Source organism: Chaetodon trifascialis, chromosome 14 (genome assembly GCF_039877785.1).
Source record: "Chaetodon trifascialis isolate fChaTrf1 chromosome 14, fChaTrf1.hap1, whole genome shotgun sequence".
NCBI classification, from domain to species: domain Eukaryota; kingdom Metazoa; phylum Chordata; class Actinopteri; order Chaetodontiformes; family Chaetodontidae; genus Chaetodon; species Chaetodon trifascialis.
In genome coordinates, this window is record NC_092069.1 from 10,458,957 (window position 1) to 10,482,359 (window position 23,403).

The 23,403-nt window shown below is 41.5% G+C and overlaps 3 protein-coding genes across 7 annotated transcripts in view; all 3 read right to left on the bottom strand.

Annotated features, from left to right (window-relative positions):
• The window catches only part of col12a1a (collagen, type XII, alpha 1a), a 54,610-nt gene extending 39,779 nt beyond the window's left edge, over positions 1-14,831 (bottom strand). For 3 of the 5 annotated variants that reach the window (XM_070979337.1, XM_070979336.1, XM_070979338.1), the window contains exons 1-8: positions 6,934-7,038; positions 6,591-6,755; positions 6,172-6,345; positions 5,745-6,035; positions 5,003-5,605; positions 3,881-4,159; positions 3,516-3,791; positions 3,140-3,412 (exon numbers count right to left, since the gene is read on the bottom strand). In XM_070979337.1, the coding sequence (XP_070835438.1) occupies positions 3,140-3,412; positions 3,516-3,791; positions 3,881-4,159; positions 5,003-5,605; positions 5,745-6,035; positions 6,172-6,345; positions 6,591-6,755; positions 6,934-6,940 (2,068 nt within the window). In that variant the 5' untranslated portion in view covers positions 6,941-7,038. Of the gene's footprint in view, positions 1-3,139; positions 3,413-3,515; positions 3,792-3,880; positions 4,160-5,002; positions 5,606-5,744; positions 6,036-6,171; positions 6,346-6,590; positions 6,756-6,933; positions 7,198-8,480; positions 8,535-9,150; positions 9,295-9,408; positions 9,526-13,208; positions 13,315-14,677 lie in introns of those variants that run through there. The other 2 variants (XM_070979340.1, XM_070979339.1) reach the window with 2 other exon arrangements.
• A 731-nt stretch (positions 14,832-15,562) lies between these two features.
• LOC139342084 (cytochrome c oxidase subunit 7A2, mitochondrial-like) lies at positions 15,563-18,308 on the bottom strand. Its single transcript, XM_070978969.1, has 4 exons — positions 18,174-18,308; positions 17,062-17,151; positions 16,061-16,145; positions 15,563-15,828 (listed from the first exon to the last, which is right to left on the bottom strand). The coding sequence occupies exons 1-4, from the start codon at positions 18,189-18,191 to the stop codon at positions 15,770-15,772; spliced, it is 252 nt and encodes an 83-aa protein (XP_070835070.1). The 5' UTR covers positions 18,192-18,308; the 3' UTR covers positions 15,563-15,769.
• Positions 18,309-18,386: 78 nt separating this feature from the next.
• Positions 18,387-22,778, bottom strand: LOC139342083 (cell cycle control protein 50A-like). Its single transcript, XM_070978968.1, has 7 exons — positions 22,291-22,778; positions 21,494-21,613; positions 20,802-20,909; positions 20,624-20,711; positions 20,295-20,438; positions 19,998-20,207; positions 18,387-19,521 (listed from the first exon to the last, which is right to left on the bottom strand). Exons 1-7 carry the CDS (start codon positions 22,537-22,539, stop codon positions 19,328-19,330), a joined length of 1,113 nt encoding a protein of 370 aa, XP_070835069.1. The 5' UTR covers positions 22,540-22,778; the 3' UTR covers positions 18,387-19,327.
• Between the last annotated feature and the right edge of the window lie 625 nt (positions 22,779-23,403).

Here is a 23,403-nt window from a genome sequence, read left to right on the forward strand (position 1 = left end):
TGTATTTACAAGCATACATATGTGATTTCTATGTGTCTTACTTTCTTTGTCAACCCCCACAGTTGCATCCCACCCTTCAGAGAGAAGGGTACCCTGAAATTAAGACCTTGGACTAGACCAGATCATAAATTCACATTAAAGCCTCACCCACTTCTCCAGAAAACCACATTTGACACAACTGAAGATCATCTAAGAGATTTCCTGCAGGGGACGTGAATAACCGTCACATCTGCAGCCAAAGATGTCTAAAGCTCTAAAATATGATTGACTGCACTTATTAAAAAAATGAGTGCCAGTAGGCAAGCAAAATGCACAGACAAACCCTACCAGCGCATACTTTGAAAATTGTCATAATGATTTGACATGGCTGTTAGATCTCTTGCTCCATTATCACCACTACATCTTGATTCTCAACCGTGGTATTGGATAGCAGTTATTTAGAAAAAGTAGAAAAAAGTGGACACCGTGTTGAAAGACCAACAAAGCTCTGACTTACTCAGTCTTGCTTTCTCTGTAAACGCTTCAGAAATCACTGCAGGAAACACATCATTCCTTCAAAGTGCCATCTCAGCACTGGCACCCCACTTCAGACTTCCCTTACTTTATTGCTCTTGGTTCACTGAGGCATACATCTGAGCCGCAAAGATGAAGCCTTCAGTGTCTACGTGCCAAGGTTGCCCGTCTATGGCCTTTTACCTCAAAGGATCTTTAGAGTGGTGGAGAAAAACAGTCTGGCAAGATCCTGGCACTGCCCTAAAGTTCCCAAAGGCATCAGTTTTAGAGGAAATCAAACCAAGGTGCAACAATTTCACCTGGCGCTGTGCTGCTCTCCAAGGTAAAGACAGCAAAAGGAATCCCTCTGCCGCAGGTGAAAATATTTCTGTGTTATGCAAGAAGTTAATTATTTGAAAGATTGGTACAATGCTTGGGGTGCTGAACATGTGACCTCTCAGTTATGGGCTGAGCTTTTAATCCACCGGGCTGCCCTGAAGCTGTCTGGTTCACAATTTGAAGAACCCTTTTTTCTCTCTCTCTCTCTCTCTCTCTCTGCCTCTGCCTGTCCTCTGCCCCACCCTTAAGGAAGACAAGCACACAGTTCTCCCTGTGACCAGACAGACAGCTCAAACTGCTTTGCTAACATGTTCCACATACTGGATAAATCCCACTCTTCTTAAGTAAATAATTTTGTGTTTGTGTATAATATCCACATTTGGGGTGTTCATCTAAACATTCGCTATGACACCTTCTCTGTCCTCTGTCTGTCTCTTCAGGATGTTCAGGCTTCTGTATTGGCCACCATCCACCGTTAGCCACAAGGGGTGGCTTTGTGGAAGCCACTCTCTTCCAGTTCTTGCCTACATGGACTTCAGAGAGGGTCACTCAAAGTGAGTGGCACAATGAGATCAGTGTTAAGGCATGCTGACGTCATGACAGCTTAATGGAGCTGGCTAAACAAAGTGCTTTGTCATGGAGCTTTTTCCTGTGGGGGTGTATGGTTGATGACAGCACAGATTTGATCTGTGGAAACTAACTATAATCACAACCAAGCCCTTTGGTCAATGTGGGAACGGAGAAAAAAAAGAGGAAAATAGAGCAAAAGAACCGATTTTGTTCAAAGTTTTGCACTCATTTAACAAACATGGCATTATTCTGGTTGTGAATTACATTTTTGCTAATTTCTATAGGATACATCTTATTCGGCCTAATGCCCAGGTCAGGTCTGCAAAGAATGTCTCTGTTAAATATAGAGACATGCCCGGGACTGAGAACCTCACTACTGCCAGGAGTATACGGAGGCGACATTGAGGAACAAGAACTCCACTCTTGCTATTATGATGAATAGAATAGCTTTGACGTGCCCGTGGGCTCAAACTGCTTTCAGAGAGGAGTCCGTTTCAGCTGAATTGAGCAAAGCATGACGCGACTAAAGACAGCCACTGTTCTGTTTTCATCTCAGCACACAAAAAGTTGAATAGAACAAACCTGTTTTACCGAAACAATGTTACACAATAATAATTTATCTCTAAAAAAGGCAAATGATCGTCATTCTAATACACACCCTCGCCTACTTAAGAGCCAGGTACGCTCCTCTTATTTCATACACAGTTCACTGATTTCACAGCCATAAGTGGAGCTGAATGAAAACCAGAGATATTCTCCTCTGTGGGATACAGTACCATGATTGTTGTTTTGCCCTCCCAGAGCTAGGACCCCCCTTCTCTCACAAAACAGATCTCTTTAACTTCCTTTCCTGTGGTGTGACACTACAACAATCCCTCTTCCCACTCTGTGTGACATCAAGAGAAGACCTGCCCCCTGCTGTGTCTCCTACACTGTCATCTGCAGACAGGAAAAAGATACTCAAACACAGATTTGTATCTTGCCTCCGGTTAACCCACAGGGCAGATGTGATGATGGTGTTGTTAGATGAATTGAACCAATCACTGATTGCACATTAAAAATGGAATAATATCTGACATTAATGATCAAATATTGCACATATGTCTTAACCACTGTTACACAATAAATTCTATGTCTGAGACAGTCAAAGGTGTACAGGTATTACTAGGCAGGCATATGGCTGTCAAAGTCTGTTCCAAGCCATTTCATAAGTTCTCTAGGTTTATAAGCATCCCCCACCCATTTCCATCTTGCTGCCTTCATGGGCGGCAAAGCCACCCTATCCTACAGTCTATGCCAAAAAAATTACATTAAGTGCCACATTCCTGTCTTTTCCCCTCTAACCACAGCTCATATACTCAACCAACCTTGCAAAATAAAAACTCAACTTCCTTAATTCTGAAGTAGTCGCCTGTGAGAAATACCAGATGGCACATTCTTGAAAAGATCTGAATGGAGGCAAATGACCTAATTTTTGTAGTTTTACATATTGCAGGATCTTGTAAACTTAATACCATATAAATAATAAAAAACAACAAAATTCCTAAATCTCAGAGTGTCTTTACATCACGAAAAGAAGCCGAACACAATAATTCACTTGTCTACTCAGCAGGAGCCACTTGCTGAGCCAACAGCCACAAAACATTTTTCACATCTCTGCAACACATTGGCTACAGAAGTAATCCTGCCATGCTTCAAATGATTCACATTAGACACAAACAATGTGACGTTCCCTTACCTTCCAAAGTGGTTCCTGTGCCCAGAAGAGGTTCACCCACACCAGAAGAGTAGCGTGCACTAACAAACAGCTCATATTCAGTGCCTGGTTGGAGGTTCTTCAGCACAGCCTGGGTAGTATCTCCCTTGACAGATATCTCCTTCCTCTCACCGCCTTCAGAGGGTTTGAAGGCAATGCGGTACTGGAGGACATTTCCCGGAGCAGCCTGCCATGCCAGTTTCATTGTAGATATGGTCTCATCAAATACGCGAAGGTCACGAGGAGAGCCGCGGACTGAAAGCAAACAAAAATGGTTCAGACACTCATTTATATTGTTATTCATATCCACTTGCTGTTAAAAAACCTTCCCAAAAAGCACTTAGTTTATCTAACTCACCTTCCTTGGTGGTGCCATCCACTTGCATCTCCTCCCCTATGCCTGTCAAATACTCAGCAGACACAGACACACGGTAGGTGGTAATGGGGAAAAGCTCCTGCAAAACTATGCTAGTCTCCGTTCCAATAGTTTGGGCCTCCAGTATTTCTCCAGCACCACTCAGGGGGACATAGGAGAGGCGATACCTAATTACTGAACCTGGAGCAGCTTGCCATGACACCCTGAAACTGTTCGTTGTCTCCTCTGTAACTCGTAGGTTTCGTACAGCCCCTTGCTCTGAAAAGGAAACAATATTTTAGATCCTAAATTTTGTCACTTCAATGGCTGTTACAGAATTGAGTAAGGTCCAACTAAGTCTGTCTTACCTTCTAGAGTGGTCTCTTCACCAGTCAGAGGGAAACTGTCTCCTTTGTCATACTGAGCAAAGACGTTGACCTCGTAGGCAGTGATGGGGAACAGGTGGGGCAGAACGGCTGTGGTGGTATCAGCGGGCACTGCCAAGGAAATGTAATCTCCAGTGATGTCTTCAGCCTTGCGGAAACGCACCAGGTAAGACATGACTCTGGCAGCAGGAGCTGTCCAGGTGGTACGGAAGCTTCTGGAGGTGATCTCAGAGAACTCCAAGTTAGTGGGTGGAAGCAGACCTGAAAATAAAAGGTTGCTTGTAATGGATGTCTGTCAGCAGTGCACAGGCCTAAATCATGTAAAACATTCAAATTGCAAATTAGTACTACCACAATCAAATTATACTGTAAATTCGTGAGATTTATTGGGCTACTGCAGCTATGTTTCATTCCATTCTCCTCTCTGTCCATTTCCTTGGCCATAATTACAACCCTCAATTACTGGCAGCAATGAAAAGCAAAGCGTTGCTGTAACCTTGTTAGACCAACAAGGTTAAACAAATTTAAGTTGCCAAGCAGGGAATGCTACACTCACTAAGTGGCGTGTGTTTTGGGACTACAGGCTTCAGTATCAATAAGCATATTGTGTGGTGTCATGCCATTCTATTCTACCACTGGGTGGACCAGCCACAGCTCAGAGCTGGGGTGACGGTCTGAGTCAGAATTAAGGTCAAGTCAAAATAGCACCGGTGTCCTAGTCACTGTAATGCTGTCAAACATTAAGTGATAACAAATGGTGTGTTAGCTCATTCAAGAAGCACATATGTGGCTTTGTGGTATGTTTATTGGCAGGCTATGGTCGAGTGAGCTGTTTAAATTTTGGATGTGCCTCTCCTTGCAGCGATTCATTCTGCATTGTACTGCTGTATTTTTATTCATTACATTGGCTCTTTGCCATTATTCCTACACCGGAAGAGTAGGACAACTGACAGTCAGATGGTACAGTAAGGATAACAGAGAACAATGTAAAAGTAAAAGCAAATGGCAGTCATCCAAAACTGATGTCAAGAAGTTATGGGCGTATTATGTGGCTACACTCCAGGTCATAGTAATTGGGTTTAGATATTCTATCCTCCTACTTACTCCTCTTTTTAATGTTGAGTAGCTCCTGTTCAATCCTCAGACAGATGGACTGAGTCAGCTCCTTTGAGATCCTCTGGAAGGCATCAAAGTCCTCCACCTCAAACACATGATTGTCGGCTGGGGGATTAGCAATGGCCTCCAACTCTGACCTCACTGCATCCTTCACACCAACAGCAAATATCTCCACATCAATATTCCTCAGGTTGGTTGCTGCATCCTTAAAAGAGTCGGATGATTTTCCATCTGTGATCAGGACCATGACACGGGGAACATTCTGTCTCGCTCCACGGGCAGGGATGAAGATCTTCTCCCTGACATAGGTCATAGCCTTGCCAGTGTTAGTTGAGCCTCCACGATAGGGGAAAGTACGAACAGCTCTGACAACAGCACTAATGTCGTGGTGGGTGTTGAGGGCAAACTCAGTGTGGGGATCGCGACTGTACTGGACCAAGCTAAGCTGGACCTTGCTGGGTCCAATGTCAAAGGAATTGACCAGGACTTCCAAGAAGGCACGGACTTTGGCAAAGTTTTGTAATCCAATACTGTATGAGCCATCAACCAGTAGGACCACATCAGCTTGCACATCCACTCCCAGAGAGCACTCTTGAAAAAGACAAAACATAATGGGTTCATTCATGTTTTGTATGGCTTCCATGTTGAAACAAGGTAACGAGTGAGGGACTTAAGTATATCTAGCTTAAGAAAAAGGAAATATGATGTCATGCACAATAAATCATCTTACCAGTTGACACCTTGACAGGCTGGGTCTTCTCCATAGCCATGATGGGTTCACTAGGAGTCAGACCTTTCAGGGCATACAGACTGATCTCATACTCAGTCTCAGGAGAAAGGTCACGGACATTGATGGATGTCTGGGTGGGCCCCATGTACAGCTCTTGGCGTTTCATTCCAGCTAGCATGGGGATGAGGGTGACCTTGTAGCCAGTGATATCACCCAGGGAGGCATCCCATGTCACCCTCATTGACTTAGATGCAATTTCTAGGACCTGCAGGTTTGTGGCCGGCTCCACCACTGGGGAAAATTGTAGGAAATGTATTATTGCATGGGCTTTCAAGATATATTCAGTATTACAACATTAGCTGGGCTGCAAGTTACCAATGACAGAACTTCTTATTAGGACCATTCATATAATGATCTTTTCACTTACTTTCCTCTCCACTGACCAGAGAGCTGAGCTGCTCATCGACGCCAGAGCACACCTCTGTGATGATCCTTTTCTGTACTTCTTGGATCATGTCAAAGTTGGGAACATTGTACACATGTTTGCTGTGAGGTGTGGAGGCCATTTCCCTGAGCTCATCCTCATCTGCTCCTTTGATACCTGAATGGGAAAATGTGAAGTGCAACATCAACTCATATGTTCTTTAGTCAGTGGCTGCAAGACAGATGTGGTAGACTGTTGATGGTTTTAGAGTATTGCGTATGTTAGAAAAAACAACAGTGCTTGACTTTTATGAAGTCAAATATGGATATTGCAATCAGTGGAAAATCAAATGGTTTCCAAGAACAGGCAGACTTTCACATGGGAGAGCACTATTCAACAAAACACTGAATAATAAACCATACCTAGGACAAATATTTCCACTCCAATGTTCCTAAGCCTTTTAGCATACTCCTCCACTGGGTCCTGGGATTTTCCATCTGTGATGATCATGGCTACCTTAGGAAAAGCTTTCCTGGATCCAGCTGCCTCCGTAAAGATGTTTTGTAGGAGATAATCTATGGCGTCACCTTGAGACAGAAATGTATGTGGGTTTTTAAATATTTGTCATATCATATCGTCATATTGAACAACTTTAAGGTAATGGTCAGGTGTGCAGGGCATTCCATCATTTCATGTTTAACATGAAATCAACATTTAATATCACTAACAATGATGCAAACCCATAGTGGCTGTCCAGCAGAGTACCTGTCATAGTATTTCCCCCTTTGTATGGCAGGGAGTTGATGGCTTGGAGCAGGTCTCCTCTTCTGGTGTAACGAGTGAGGGGGAACTCTGTACGGGTGTCTGTACTGTACTGAACCACGGCCACCCGGGTCTTGTCTTCACCAATGTCGAAGGCCCCTGCCAGGGAGCCGATGAAACTGCGGATGTGCTTAAAGTTTTCTCGGCCCACACTCCATGAGCCGTCCACCAGGAAAACCAAATCAGCTATCGCACTGACCGAACACTCTGGGCAAAGACAGTGGAGAAAATAAGAGTCAGTCAGCTGAATAATTATGTAGAATGTTTTGATTGATCCAGATTAGGAAAAGTTGAAGCTTTGCTACCAGTTAATGATTGGTATAAAAACGTACAATGCAGAAAAGGCTTCATGTCTAAAATTACAGCAATTTCCGAGCCAGAAATGTGCCAATAAAGGTATGGAAGCAACAACTTGGTCCTGGACCAATATTTTTATACCGGCCCATTTCTTCTCCCGTCTGTCTAAATAAAATAAAATCCTAGACAGTTAGTTGGATGGCTCACAGATAGGCATTCTGACATCAAAGGAAATATCAGCCAGTGCCAAACAGTGGGCTGGTATAGTCATTCCAGCAGACAGAGGCAAAAATGTGGCTTTATAGACTAAACATTTAGCAGAGGTTCCACCAGCAATGTTTTATACTTTCAAATCCTACGGGACTTTAAATCAATAATGGAATTCTCTGGAACATTTAAGATGACTCTATTGACATAATTGGCAGGCCTTATGTTTATGGACTTTAATCCTCATTCCCCTCGGACTCATCGACTCAAAATTTTGTCCCTCGCATCTAATAAAGTTTATTTTTAGAGAGCGTCTTTTTCTCTCAAAATTCCCTGAGTTAATGTTGAAAACGATGGCATCAAAGCAGGAGTTTAGTAAAACAATTTATGTGGCTGTGAAAGAATTTCTGACTTCTTAACCATGCATAAGGGTTTAGGAGAATCTGAAAATGTGGGTATAATTTCCAGAAAAAGCAATATGTGGGGGAAAAAGCGAGTATGCCCTCCAGTAAATCCACGCAGATCACAGATGGTCTCATGAGAGGAGCAGAGAACAGTTTGAACCCAGACTAAGAACTGCAGTCCTTGCCATATCTTTTAACAGTTCTGGAGAACGGCATGACTCTAGGTGGCACAATAAACACGTCATTGCTTGACAATGCCCTAATGCTCCCCTCCTCTCTGACGCATAACAGAACCCATGTCTCCTAGCTTCAAGCCTTCCTTTCCTTTTTTGTTGATGTGCTGACTGGTTTCAATTAAAGGAGCCAACATGTGCCCTCCCGGTCACTGTCAAATCTCTGTCTGCTTACTCTGCGACAATCCCAACAGAAGGTACAATGTACGCCTGACCAAATTATTCCATGGGAAAAAATATGAGGATGACAGTCATGAAGGAAAAAATATATATATTTAAAACGAACTGGAAAGCCGTGTGGACAGGACACTGTTCAGATTTTGGTTGACACCAGAGTAAACATACTCACTGATTGCATCTGACTGTGGCCTCCTGACGCGTCCAGTGGAGTTACTGGACTGGACTGAAACACAGGAAACACTTGGTGAGTTAGCACCACACAATGCCACCCGTGCCTCGCTGTGGGCTTTTTCACAGCGGAAAAAGGCAAGAAAATCAACACATCATAAAAGCTGGTCGACAGGATCAGAACCACATGCACACAAACACACGTCTTTATGCTGCATTAGCTAGAAACAGCGAGAAACTCCAGAGTCAGTAAACAGATGTGATTTCTGGAGAGTTTCATACGTCGCATGTGGCTACATGAAAATGCAACATGGAATAAGTTATTCTGTTCTTAAAGGGGAATGACACTTTCTCTAGCGTGTCACTGCAGTCAAATATGCCCTCTGTGTGGGAGGGGATGGTCTGATATTAGTGAACATCTCTCATAATTTATTTTTCACACCACACCATTAAACATCAGCACATATAACAAATAAGAAGTTTAAAGAGAAATTTTGACAAGTGTACTTTTTTTGCTAACACACTATCATGACTGTTATCTTCAGCATACACTATCGTATAGAAAGTCTTACCTTTTACTTAACTAAAAATATTTTTTGCACTTCTATTTTTCAGCTGGACGTTTTTACAGCATAACTTCTAAATTAACCCACAGTGAAATATGTACTTACTGGTCAGTTGTCCAAAGATGGGAATGCTCTCGTCTGACCCTTCATAGGAGTTTATGGACACTGAGTAGTCCAAGTCAGGGGTCAGGTCAGTGATTGAGGTGGTAGTGGTATATGCATCAAGGGTAAAGTCTCTGACTGCTTCATCTACGAGAGAGAATTCAACAGTAAATCAGCTATTGGGGTGTATATGCATGTGTATGTAACTGTGTGTGTTTACACTGGTGGGTTCAGATCACCAATATGCTGACTCTTACTGACCTGCATCTGATACAACTTGGATTCTGAAGCCCTCTATCCTTGACGAGGGTCTTCTCCATGACATTTCCACTGTATTTTCATTTATAATTTTAAATTTCAAGTCTGAGGGGGGTTCCACTGCAAATAAGAGATGAAAAACAGTTAAATTACAACAAATATGAAGATATGTACAAATGCGGTTCTATTTATGATCAAATCAAACATGGATCCCAACAACAAACACTTCATGGCTGAAGCGGACTTGTTCGTTGTTGGGGACAGACACATAAAAATGATGTCCATTTGGGAGGGTGACAAGTGAAGAACACGTGACAACATTGAAAAAGTATGAGAAGCCATTTTGGAATAAAATGGCATTTGTTTGAGTTGCTCAACCAAGATGGCCGGCAACTCAAGCACTGTGCACGACATAACTCTACCAAAGTGCAAACACTGAGTGAACCATCCAACACATGCTGAGTGCAGACATTAAAACGCATGCCCCGACCAATTAATAAACAGCTTTTTTGATGGAGTTGATCTCAGCGTCACAAAAATACAACAGTGACTTCATTCACAAGTTACCGATTATACAATGGAATCAAGATGGCCATGTAGTCGGTGAAGTGACTCTCGACAAAATTGAACACCATATGTTATATATACATTGTATATAAACATATTTCAAAGACAAAATGTGGTTTGTGGTTTATTTGGTTAAAACTCTTTACACAAGTGAGTGGCACACATCCATTGCAAACCTTTTAAAAAGAATACACAATTCGTCGCTGGAGACCCTTGTGTACTTTTTCATCGGCAGCATAATGCATAAGAGGACATAACAAAACAAAATTACTCTAGACACTAAAAAGACTGTTCAGATGTGCTAAAGTAAAGAAAGTGTGTACTTAAAAATAAATAAATACAGGAAAACATATACAGTGTGACAAGACCACGCGCCTTTACACTTGACTTGATCACAGCGTCATGCATCATGTACATGAGAAAGTTGTTTTGTTGAACAACTTTGATTGACTGGATGGTAGTTTCCATGTACAGTTGGGACCACACAGACAGAGATGACAAACATATTTTAAAATGATACTCTTTCTTACAGCTTGTAGGTGACCGAGCCAAAGAAAAGGGCTAACGTTAATTAGCGTTAACATTTAGTACGTGTCATTTACATGCACAAAAGGTATATCAAAGTATTTCAAGAGTTGTGCAAAGTTACTCATTGTCATTTCAAAATAGCCATACAGTTAGTTTTAAACTTCTCCATTCATTAACCATTTAACTAAATTCTTGTTATATTTCGTGCGACCTGGCTTAAAGAGTTATGCTATTACAGAGCAAATTAGTGATGAGACAAAAATCTTCATAGTAACACAATGAACAAGTCAAAGACATGATGAATGAAATACATTTTGTAAGAAAATCCAAGATGTTAATGAGGTTAGCGTGATGTAATTTGTACTGACATGTACTATCCAGAGAGGTACCAGTGGTAGCATACCATGATGGGGATGATGTAAGGTAAAGCATGCATTAGACTGTAAGGCAACAAGGAAAGAGCTTTGCAATGTGGGTGCATGCTAGCTGTCGAGTAAGAATGAGAGTGCCATGGGAGGCAAGAATATCATTGTAAAATATACTCGGAGGAGGAAGCCATAGCTTGGGACACACTGAATGCACAGGCAGATGACAAACAGGAGCCCACCAAGTAATTAAAAACTGGGATTGGAGGATCACCAACCTGGCATATCAACTCAAGGAGCCCCGATGGACTGCGTTCCCCCTGATTTCTCCACGAGTACTCATCTCCAACACCGAATGGTAAGGGGTATGGAAGTGTGAGTGGGTGTGTGTGTGTAGGTGGGGGGTGGGTAGCGAGTAGCAAAGCAATGGTTTGTGGATTGAAAAATTCAAATAAAGAAGTTTTAGGCAGGTCTTCAGTTGCATGATCCACGCACCTGCCGCTCCACGTTTGTTCACGAGCATGTCATTTCCCTTGTTACAATGTCTCTGACCATACGTCGGCCTGCTTTTAAAATACACCTGAGGAACAAAGGTGGTTTTGTCCAAATAACCATCTCTGGTCTGTTATTTGGACCTTGTGGCTGCTCTTGTTATATGGATGTCTGACCATCAAGTTCCTAATAAAGGACACCTCTGGCTCCCGGGGGCCAGAGTCTGGCTACTGTTGTGTTCGTAACCTCTGTCTCCAGCCAGGCAGCTATCCTGGCCTGAGCTTCTGCCAGGAGGAGAGACCAAGAAGACGAGGAAAGAACACCGACTCTCCCAAATAGGCAGGACAGATGCCAAAGTAATTCCACAACATGTGCTGACATTAAACATTACTGCATATTAACTTTCCATATGTATTGCAACTCAGCGTTTTTGCGAATGCCCGCAAAGCAGCCTGAGAAAGGCTCTTTGTCTTTGTGCTGTCTGAGGATTAATTTGCTATTCTCGTATTTCATCTTTCCATTCCGTTAGTGGAGATATGTGAGAGTAGACGCTAGACTCTCCTCTCCCCCGCCAGAGAGCTTTCAAAGGGGAAAAAATCAGAAGGTTTCCATACCATATTTCCTTATTTGCCATTATTTTGGATTGAAAAGTCTGCATATGAAATTACTTTGAGTCATTTTCTGTCAAAACTACTGACAGATTGTTAACAGCCTATGACATGTTAGCTCGTGTTACATGTACAGAAAAAAGCATTTAACAGCTACTAAAACAGTAATACATAAGAATAAAAACAGAGCTGTTATTGAAGTATGGCACTCAAGTGCAGTTGTTAAGCACCTCCATTTTCCTTGGATATTTCCATTTCTACCACCATAACACAACTCTGTGAAAAAGACGATTGCTATTTGAATAAATTCACTTTTGTTACTTATAGCTGATGCATTGCACTACTTTTCACATGTTTTTAATGCTAAATGCAGTTTAAACATTATGATGAATTTTAAATTCTTACACTCCACTTCCACCATTATACTATTATGCTGTTTCACAGGTAATTTAATGACTTAAAGCACTGTATTTACTTACTGCTGCAGCCACTCTAAAACCATTTCAGAGAGATTTACACAGGTTTACAAGGTTACAACCGTGGCATAATCATAATAACTAAAATATATGTGATCTGGCATTTAAATGTCTAACTAGCAAAGATTTGGCAATCTTCCAAATTTTGCTTCGGAAAAAGTGCAGAAGCTTGCTGTCATAAAATTGAAACAGCAACAGCCCTGCTTAAACATTTATGGGGAAACATTTAGCCATGAAATGACTTTTGTTCTAATCTGTGCCCTGCTGTTTAATGCATTTAATTAGAAATTGGAAATGACATAAACTTCAGTGCACTTGGTTTGTTACATTTGCCAAATCTGAACGAGAAAATTGCTCCTGAAGTATTGGTTTAAACCATCTTAATTACAGCATAAATAAAAGTAAATGAGTTCTGGATTTGGATTTTACATCAAAGCTGGCAATGAGTCCTGACAAAAAAAAACTGACAATGTGCTTCAAACATGGGATAAAAGCATGACAATCATCAAGGCATCAGTCAGTCCTCCAAAAGTCACATAGTCAAATAGCATACACATGAAAAAAGAAAGACTTTATTCACTTTATCGATACAAAGAGTTCACTGTCTATGTGATGACTCTCATTAAAGTAGACATTAAAGTAAAAGCCTAATCCCTGTAACAAAGACAACCAGTGGAAATAAATAAGTGAAGGAAGAGAAACAGGAGATATAGAGACAGCGTGGGATAGTGTATGTGAGAGGACAGAGGCCAGGCAGTTTCATTTACCTTGAGCATCTATGGTAGATAACAGGGCTGCAACAAAGGCAGCCGTGGCCAAAGACAGCCCTATCTTCATGTTTGGCCCTTTAGGGTCAGCAGCGCATCAACCAGTCTGAGGACAAAGACAGAAAATATGTTGAAGCTGCGGATCTGTGACACAGCTCACCACAGTGACAAGGCACCACATGCAGGGGATGAACGCTTGTTTCATTTACTGCTGCGTCAAGATGGTCAGATTTAGTCTGAAGAGACGCCAGGAAGAAATGCTCAGCTTAATTATGTTTTTTTTTAATATGGAATCTGCATTGATAGCTTTTATTATGTAATCAATGCTTTCCACAGTGACAGAAAAATGCAAGATCCATCTGGACTCCCTTACATAACAAGTGCCACACCTTGCTGCCTCCCGTTGATGCCCGCACCCTGAGGTGGGTACATCACGCTGAGTGACATACTGTAGTTATCCAGTAATGAGGGACTGAAGGAAACACTTAACCACATGCTCATCTGTTTGATCTCCATATGCATAATCTGGAAATGCATTGCCTCCAGCTGTCCTGGTCAGTTTGGTGGCTGGCACTGCAGCCCACTGCTTCTCACTGACTCTCACTCCCTCCAGGGACGGGGTCTGGATGACCTTATAAGGTCACCCAAAACTCAGCCTGTGGTATCATAAGTCGTTTCATTGTATTTCTGATGTATTTAAATGTGTAAAACATTTTGGAGCATCTTGGTTGCACTTGTACAAATCACACATTCTTGTATCTAAGACCTTAAAACTGCCTTAACTAGCCTGCTTTGCTTTGACTCTATTTCTTTAGATTCAATGGCAGAACTCAACGAGGGCTTTTACGTGAACTCACCCCATACGGTAGTGGATTTAAGATTAAAATCACTAGTTTATCTGAACTGGAATCTCATGCGATGTGGTTGCCTTTTTCCCCCAAAAGCATAAGAGGACTACATCCACACAGCATCGCCTGAGCTCAGCTTCTGTGATCTGTAGCGCAGGCTGTGCGCCCCGCCTGGTGCACAAGCACGAAAACTGCATGTAAAGGAGCTGAAATGACTCTGCTGGCCCCTCGGACGCAATCGGAGCTCATCTAATTCAAATAACTACAGTACACATAAAGCACAATGTCCATGCTGAACGTGTTGCTGAAACACTATATCTAATATTGACTTCGGCTTACCTCCAGATTTCAAACCAGTGACGTATCGTTGCATTTTTATTCAATTCAGTTCAGCTTAAGGTCTCTTTAAACACTTTCTTAAAAAGCTACTGAGCTTGTTAAATAATGTAAATTTTTTAAAATTCATCCAACATTTACGGTGATGAAATTACGCACTACAGAAGTGCGACAAAAATGACGATATTCTCTCAAATTAAGTGGAATATAAATTAGTTATTTCCATTATTCAAAATGCAAAAATAACCAATTTGCACTTGCTAAAATAACAATCCGTCTACTCACCAATTCAGCCCCCCACAAAATGAATCGACCAAATGTCAGAGCAGCCTGCTTGAAGCCTCCCCTTCTGGAAAGTAAGAGAACAATTCAGGAGCTGCGGCTGGACCCCTCTCTCCTCTCTGGCTACTGGAAGCTCCGCCAGCAGATGTCCAAGAAGGAAAAGCCTCTTTCCAAGTGGGAAGAATCTTTCCACCATCGGCTACTTAATAGGGGGGCAGTTCCCAACTCTCAGTTTACCATCATATGGGCTTCTTACGAAACCCCTGCCTGTCAGTTGATGTATGTCCCCCGCTAAGACCGATCCACTGTTTGGAAATTACATTTTTCCTTGCATTCCTTTGGTCTGGTGATTTAATGAGTTTCCAGTGCCAGTGTGACTTTACAGCAGGGCCACATTTGGCCAGACAACGCTGAGAGGGGAGTGTTTTATATGCGCCACAGGCAACTTTATCCAGTTTATTCAGGCTGGTCGGATGTCAACTGAAATAAAAGCAGAATTTTTCGCTTTCTAAACAGAAATCTTCAAACTCTACGTGTCATAACGTTGCCTTTTCTCATAATATTTTCAAGATGCTTAAACAAACAAAAACACGTGTATTATTGTTATTTCATAAGTGTATTTCGGTGAGGGAATCTAAGGAAAATGAGCTTTTGTTGGGGAAGGAGAGGTATTTCAGGAACAGAAATGCGCTGCCACAAAGAGCGCTTCTAATGGATTGGTTTTTAGTGCCCTCTAGTGGTCACACCAAAGACCTACACTAGATCCAAGCTCGGATTGTTCAAAGAAATCCCCTTTAATGCGATGAAAATACCCCAGTGACAAGTGGACTGGAGTCTCCTGCACACCTCAGAGTCTGGATGAAGTGAATTTAAGAAGTGACGCACTTTGATGACATAAATATATTTTTATTATCATTTGCAGCTCATGATTTGTACAATCAATAAATATTTATTTCAAAAATGAAAAGTACTGCTATTATTGATAGGACAAATAATTTCCCAAATTACAAATCTGCACGACAGAGTTGATGAATGACACACAGCATGTGCATGATTGTTTTGTCAGATGGTAAAGCCCAATTTGCCAATCCCGTTTCACTGCGGCTTCTTGGGCATTGCAGCGCTAAACAGCTCATATACAACATACCCACTCCCTGCGAAGAGATCAGACAAGAGTTACAGATGTGACAAATACAACAAAAGCTGATTATCCTGACTTCAAACGACCCTCAATGACACAATGTCAGATTACAGTAATTTTACTGTCAAAGTCAGTTTTGACAATAACAATGGGGGTCAAGTCACTTGTATGAAATGTGCTTTATCCAAAAGTCAAACATCTGGTGTGAGCCTGACTCATCAAATCTCAGACAACTGCTGACATACCAAACACAGTGAGAGTCATTGTGGCTCTGTAGAGCAGAGCATCCTTTGACCCGCCCTTCAGATGGATAGGCATACCGTTGTTCTCCTGTTTAAAGAGCGAAGAACGAAAGCATATATTTATTTCAAAAGGACACCCCTACTTTAAAAGGTATGTGAAGGGCTTTTAGATTCACGTGTTTCTATTTATATGGCTTTCAGATTTTTGTAGAGCTCATCTCTGGTTAACCATAGCAATTAGGTGGTGGCGTACAGTGCACTACGCGATGAAGCAGAGCTTGCTCTGGGATTTAGAAGCGAGGGTAGGTCATTTGTCAACTATGGCTACAGTAATTTCGAGCACTATGCAAGGATCAGCAATGCCTGCCGCACTGGAACGTTGATGTTGCAATGGATTTTTAATTAGCAGCTTGCAAGCACAATTAGTAGAACTCAGGCCCCAGCTACAGTCGAAGGTCATTTAAAGATTGTAGGGGGGGGAAATCCAGTGATACTTATCTGTCAGGCTACAAAGAGGATAAAATTAGATTCTGTCTCCAGAACCTGGGAATAAAGTACAAGCTTTAACATTACCATTACCATTATCATTATCATTATCATTATCATTATAAAAAGATCCTCATTCTTTGCCTTATTTTAAACACTGACATATGAAAACAAAGCTCACAAATTACAAGTCAAACTGGCACATAATTACTTTTGAAGTATGACAAAAAGCTGCCCAAGTTATTATTAAGATGGTGATTTATGCTGAAAACTGTCTCATACCAACAATGCTTCACAAATCAGCAAAACTGTTATTGAGATAATATGTATATGCAAACTTCCCTTCACATCTATGATATAACCTTTGCTCAGAAATACAGGTCTTCACAAGACTAGTTTACTCCTGAGGCTTACACAAGTCACACCGCTTCTGAGCTCAGTAATAAAGAACAGATGGGACACTGATGGGATCATATGTTTACAGACGTCATCCTTGTCCTCAAAGAGATTAATCCTACCTGAAACACTTTTTGCTTTTCTTTCACAGAGTTGTCCATCTGTCTGCGAGCACTGCTCGCGATCGTCCGCCGGGACAGTTGCCGAAGTCCCTGGTGGTACAAACCCTTGAGTGAGAATTTTATAGTTTATACAGTTATAATTGAAGCATGACAAACCGTGGATAACATAAATGACCAATAAACACTGAAGCAGTATGAGGAAGAGAAATGACACATAATACACCATGTGTCATTAGTTGACATAAGATTAGCAAAGTTTCAACAACAGTTCAGCAAGTTGACTTCAACTACTGATTGAGGAATCATCTCTGCAGCAGTGAACCACTTTGAAGCACGTGTGCTAAAAATAGTTTCTTGTTCTCAAGTATCTGATGATGAAATGTTGACATCTGCTGGCCAAACCTATGTATCGCATTTTGAGAACGGAAATGTTTGATTAAAAATCAAACCCGATGAAATGTACGTGTCTATATACTTTTATTCAATTATATATATTCATTTACAACGGACTTTACCTGAAAACTCAAGCTTTGCCTGGCTGTTCCTCAAAACTCTGCCGTCTGTCTGACTCAACGTAATGCGGTCACGGAGTGTGGGACATATTCACATGCCGTGGGAGATCGACAAGCACGTCTCTGATACGTGTGTGACAAAACGTCGCCTTACTCGTAGTGGTCACGCCGTTTATGTTGAGTTGAAGCGAGGCAATACATTTCTTTAGAGTGGAGACATTGTCAGGTATTCGGCGTCCTACGTAGCATCACTAGCATCGTGTTTTAAGGCTCGACTTGTTGCTGGACTTAGCACGTAGCTCGCGTCCTGTCAAACAGGGCAACTCTGTAGAAGTTATAAACACGCTATAACAAAATCAAATCACAATAACACTCGGTGTATTTCTTGAATTAAATAACTTCATTTCATATTATGATTCACTTTCAACTGCTAGCTCGGTAACGTTAGCTAACTTTGAAAAGTTTAGTTAGGGACCGTTACTCATAATCCGAGCTAGTTTAAGATAGTAAATATTTACAGGTATTAACACCAAGCTAACACTGGAACGACAAAGCTGAAGTATTTTATGATGTATACGATACAGTAAACGTCTCTCTTACCATTAGTTGTCTGTACATTTTGGCAAACTTTTCTATAAGGCTAAGAGGTAAAGGTACAGCACAAGGACACTGTCAGTTAGACTTCCCACAATCCTCTGATGGGTCTGTCACATCCGGTCGCGTGGGATTGTTATTAATAGTGTACTGGCCATTTCATAAAAAGCGATTAGCCTATTATTTATGTCTGCATTAACATCACAAATGACACGAATACAACATTCGCCAAGTTGTTTAATTGGACCCTAAAAACCTTATAAAAACCCATGAACTTCCAATTTAAACGATGAACTCATTATGAATAAATCAAGATGGCAAAATGATAACAGAATGTGAAGTGAAACGAAGGGGAAAACGAACAAATGTGACACTTTTAAAGTGCATACCATTTGGTCAACATTGAAGAAAGCAAGATAACTTCACATGCAGGCAACTGTAAAAACAAAATCATCTTTGTGCTCAAATTAGAGGTGCTGCCCATAGTGGTGCGGGATGATGATTCCATCATTAATAAGTATTTTTCAGAAAGATGCCTTACAACTGACTTAGCCTTTTTTATACAATCAGACACAGCAGAGGGTGGATAGCCAGACTTTCGGTACTACTTCTCCAAGGATAAAATACTTCTTGTTAAACATCAATGCTTACCATAATAAACGGCACACGAGCAATGATTATCCCGTCCTATATTGGGGGTAATCTCGAAAACCACAGAGGTATGTCAATGAAATAGAACATTACATTCATCAGCAGGACATAGTACAATACATAATATGGACGACAACTTGCATTAAAAATACATACATCCTTCAATAATTAAGCCATTCGCAAAGCACTGCTAAAATAAAACACAGATACTTCCATAATGTATAGATAAATAGACAAAAACTCTCTTTTGAAGACAGGAGATGACATTCTCAGCAGCTGACCTGAAGCTACATGCACAGAGACACAGACTCTAGCATCCTGCTTTTGCCTTAGCCGGCCTTCACATAAACACCGCTTTTGATGCCACACTTCAGACACTGCTGTCTTTACACAAACAAACAACAGACAATTAGAGACCAGTGTAATCGCGCTAAAATCAATGAGCAGTCCAGAACGGACCCTTTAAGGTCACTCGTGCATGCAGAGGCTGGGAAACAGGATACAACCCTTTAGTTTGGAATATCTGCACTGTTGTTGCGGGTGTCATATTTATGGTGGATGATGAGCAGAACCACACCCAGGAAGAAGCAGATGGAGCCCACGGTGATGTAGGCAATGCCGAGGAAGGGGTTCTTCCCTCCCATCCAGGAGATGGTGCTCAGGATCATCCGCTTGCGACCATCAAAGCTGAGCACGGGGTAATCTGATTACACGTGGTTAACGGAAACAAATGAAGCTTTGAACTGAGAAAAAAGAACACATTTGACAACAGGATTGTCCACACATCAACATCCAACATGCCCGTACTGTACTGAGAAAAGTGCACTGAAAGTCCATAAGTGATACATTTAACTATGGCCCAATCAGTGTTGAGGTAATTTTCAGTTTAGCTCTGTAGAGTTTCACTAGTTTTTAGTACACTCTTTACTTGTTGTCTTTAGGAACTTGCAGGATGTGTGCGAATATAAATCACTCTTTTTCTTCAGGGGTCTGTTCCAAGTTGCAGGGTTACTGAGATATCTGGATAACTGAGTAAACCCCAGGTCTCCTGACAATGGAACATCCGCGGATATAAAGCGAATTGCTTTGGGTTTTGGTAGCCATCAGTTTTCCGGGTAACACAGTAAGCCAGTTTCCTGAAAAAAGTTGTAGAGCTTCTGGTTACAAATAAAAGGATACTGTAAGTGATGTCCAAGACGTATTTGCCGCTGGGAAGAGTTGGGGTCGTGCTGGGCTTCTTCTGGATGATGCGATAGAGCTTGCGAAAGGTGGGCAATGCGGCCGTGCGCATCCACACAATGAAGTCCTCGTTGATAAAACCGTTGTTGTCGGGATCTGATGGGTCCAACTCATACACTGGCTTCCTCCAGTTCACTGGCTTACTTGTGCCTGAGAGAGAAGACAAAACCAAGCTAGTCACTGCAACTTCAGTGTTTATGACCCTAACTGATGCTGTGCACAGTTTGCTAAAGTCACCTTGGAAAGCAGCAGTGAGGTTGTCATTTCTACCAGGATTCCTGAACTTCACATGCTTGTCTGTCCACCACGCAATACCCTTCTTCACCAGAGGAATTGCATTTCTGGTGTCATTGGAATCAATGTAATACAGCTCCAGAGTGTCTGAAAAAAGAAACATTGCATTCAATATTAGTGCATTAACGAAGTCTAAATGTCACAGTTCTGTTATGTGCAGAGCTTTTAGAAGGAGTTTCAATGATAAGAGTTTTGTTGAACCCAATATTAGCAATAATCCTTACATTGCTGAGGAGAAAAATGTGAAAAGCTGATCACCGTGTCTTACTTACCATTAAAAAGGCTGTTAGCTATGGCCCCACATGGAGCAATGGGCACTCCTTCACTTGTACGGTACGGTTCACATTCCTTGCTTGGGTTCTGTAAAAAGCAGCCAGCGTCAAACCAATGCGAAAGACACTTACTGAAATCTCCGCATGTTAAAAGAGTAGAACATTTTCAAGATTATACCGTCAAAGCAGACTGGTCACCATTCAGCTGGCTGTCATCCCTAGACTTCACATAGCGTCTGTGGTTCTGATAGAAGTTGGATAAGCCGTAGTACATGAAGACATTGCTCTGCAGGGGAGGAGAGATTGTGATACAGACAGAGCAAATCAGTAAAGGCTGTTAAATACTTCATTAAGGTGAGACTTAAGTGATTCTTTGGATCAGCAGCCATGTGACTAGAGAAGCCCAACAAACACAGAACTTAATTTGCTAAACTAATTTCAACTCAAGGTTCACATGCATCAAATACAGATGCTTCGTGTTCTCAGATGAGGCACATGTATTACCCCTATTTGATATACACTGCTCCTAAACATTGAATTATGCTAAATTATAACCCAAAACTCTACTTAGTAGCACTGGCTTGTCCTCTGTGGAAACTGCTGAAATGATAATGCAACTGGCTGCGAGCTTTATATAAATAGCCAATAAAAGCCCTTTGAAAGCTGCCAGGCTGCATATTTAGACTGATCAATGATAACGACGGTTCCAAACAAACCTTGAGTGTGCCTCTTTTTGGACTTAAAATACATCTTAATGGACATTTAGTGTCAGGAGGGCAGTTTTATATTGCACTTCAAGCAGCGCTATCAGTTCTGAAGCTGGAGGCATGTATTATTCATGGGGTCGGCATACTGTAAGCTGGCGCTCACCTCAAATGGCTGCTTCAGTGTGAAGGGCACAGAGCAGAGACATGGTGCCGTGTTGTTCCAGCTGAAGTTCTTGGCACAGCTGTAGCATGGACTGGAATTGTCCACGCCAGTGTAATCAATCTGAAAAGGAGGAGCCCAGTCTTTAAAAAATGAGCATGACTGAACATCCTCCTAGATTAAATACATGCATACTTTTTCATACTGTTCCATGTACACTTAGCAGCCTGTTTATTCAGTGCAGCTGGGAAAGACTGATTCAGTGTAATACAACTGCTCTGCAATGTTTTCGTTGTTTGTTGTTTTTAAGGGGTGTTGGTTCAGCTTGAAGGGAAGTTGTCATACTAACAAATGTAGCAAACATTTTCATGTATGTGTGTGGACAAAATACTAGACACTTGTAATAATACTGCAATTCAATTCACCACGAGCTTTCATTAACACCTTTTAAAAACAAACAGTCGCAACAGAGCTGTTAAATTACACTTGGGTAGTTTTAGCTAGTTAGTTAGCAGCACTTTAATACAATGATCACTGAGGGTATACGCTGATTTGAACACGACGAAGCCTGACAGTACTCAGAAACATGGCTATCTAGGTGTCATTAGTTATTAGTGTTGTTGTTCGTCGTCAAACAGGTTTATATTTAAGTCTACGTTACATGGTTCGCTGTAGTCGCTTAGCGTTAGTCAACAGTATCCGTGTTGAAATGAACCGTATAGAAAAACCTAGAAGAACCTGGTCAATGGCGGCTGTGAAATTACCAAGATAAAGACAGACAGAGCTCACTGTAACTGTACCTCGAACTCTTTAATGTTGTTTGATGAGACGTACAGGCCGATACCGATGGGGATGAAGATGAGACCGATAACGAAGAAAGCAGGCAGCACGGTGCCCGCCGTCAGGATGGGCTGCCAGGCGGGCAGTCTCTGCTGCTTAAACGCTGTGTTGTCCGGCTTTTTACTTTTCACAACACCGGCGCCTCCGTGGCTCGAAGCACCCGAGTGGTGTCCGTCCTCTTCCTTGGCGTTGTAGCTCGACGCCATCATGGCTGCAATCCGCTTCGAGCGAAAATAATCTACTGTAGTTGACAGTCGACAGTTCCTGGTTGATTTCACACGGTAAAGAAGAGACTAAACGTTAAGACGCAGCGTAAAACTGATTCAGGAGTGACATTTACGGTCGGTCTAATCCAAATATGTACTCGCTGTAGTATTGACTTTATGTCTAGTTAATCTCACCGAAGAAGAAAAAAGCCGGAAGCTTTTGGGCCAATCGGATGATGAAACGTAATTGTGACATCATCGCAGCAAAGGAAGACTCCCCTTTCTCACAGTGTGTGTTGAGGACTAACAGCTGATGCGTAATGTAAACATCTGACTTAATGACAGTGTGAAAGTTTAATTGCAATTATGGAAACAAAAAAGGCTGCAATAGTTTGAATATAAGAAGCAACTTAATACCCAATAGGGAACTTCAATCACCACTATACATTTAAAATTGAAATCATAATACAGCTAAATCAATAGCATTCAAAATGTACTTTGAAAGCTTAGTTATTTTTGTTAGAAATCAGGGGTATTTGTACAGAGCTGCATTTGAGTCTCCTTAATTAAAATAACAATAGAATTGGTTTCAATTCATCAGTTACTGATGTACTTGTATGTTTCTATCCTGTATGTAAATAACTGAATTGTATTTGAATAGTTGTCTGTAATGCATGTTGGTCAGCAGCTGTTGTTTTTAATGTGCTGTATCAATAAATTTGTCTTGACAGAAATATAAGATTATTGTGGCCTTTCTTTGAATCTGTATATAAGCATAATAGTTTCACCTCATCACAAATGAAATTTGCCAAAGATCATGATTTAAAATGAGTACATCGAGGTTAATCGCTTCAATACATTTGAAAT

Coding starts and splice junctions, on each gene's coding strand:
- LOC139342084 (XM_070978969.1), bottom strand. Junction 16,146..17,061: donor AAAAGCAAAAAGTGTTTCAG/GTAGGATTAATC, acceptor CTCTTTAAACAG/GAGAACAACGGTATGCCTAT. Junction 15,829..16,060: donor AATGACTCTCACTGTGTTTG/GTATGTCAGCAG, acceptor ATCTCTTCGCAG/GGAGTGGGTATGTTGTATAT.
- LOC139342083 (XM_070978968.1), bottom strand. CDS start 22,539: ATGATGGCGTCGAGCTACAACGCCAAGGAAGAGGACGGACACCACTCG. Junction 21,614..22,290: donor ACAACATTAAAGAGTTCGAG/GTACAGTTACAG, acceptor CCTCCTTTTCAG/ATTGATTACACTGGCGTGGA. Junction 19,522..19,997: donor CGTCTTGGACATCACTTACA/GTATCCTTTTAT, acceptor ACGTGTAATCAG/ATTACCCCGTGCTCAGCTTT.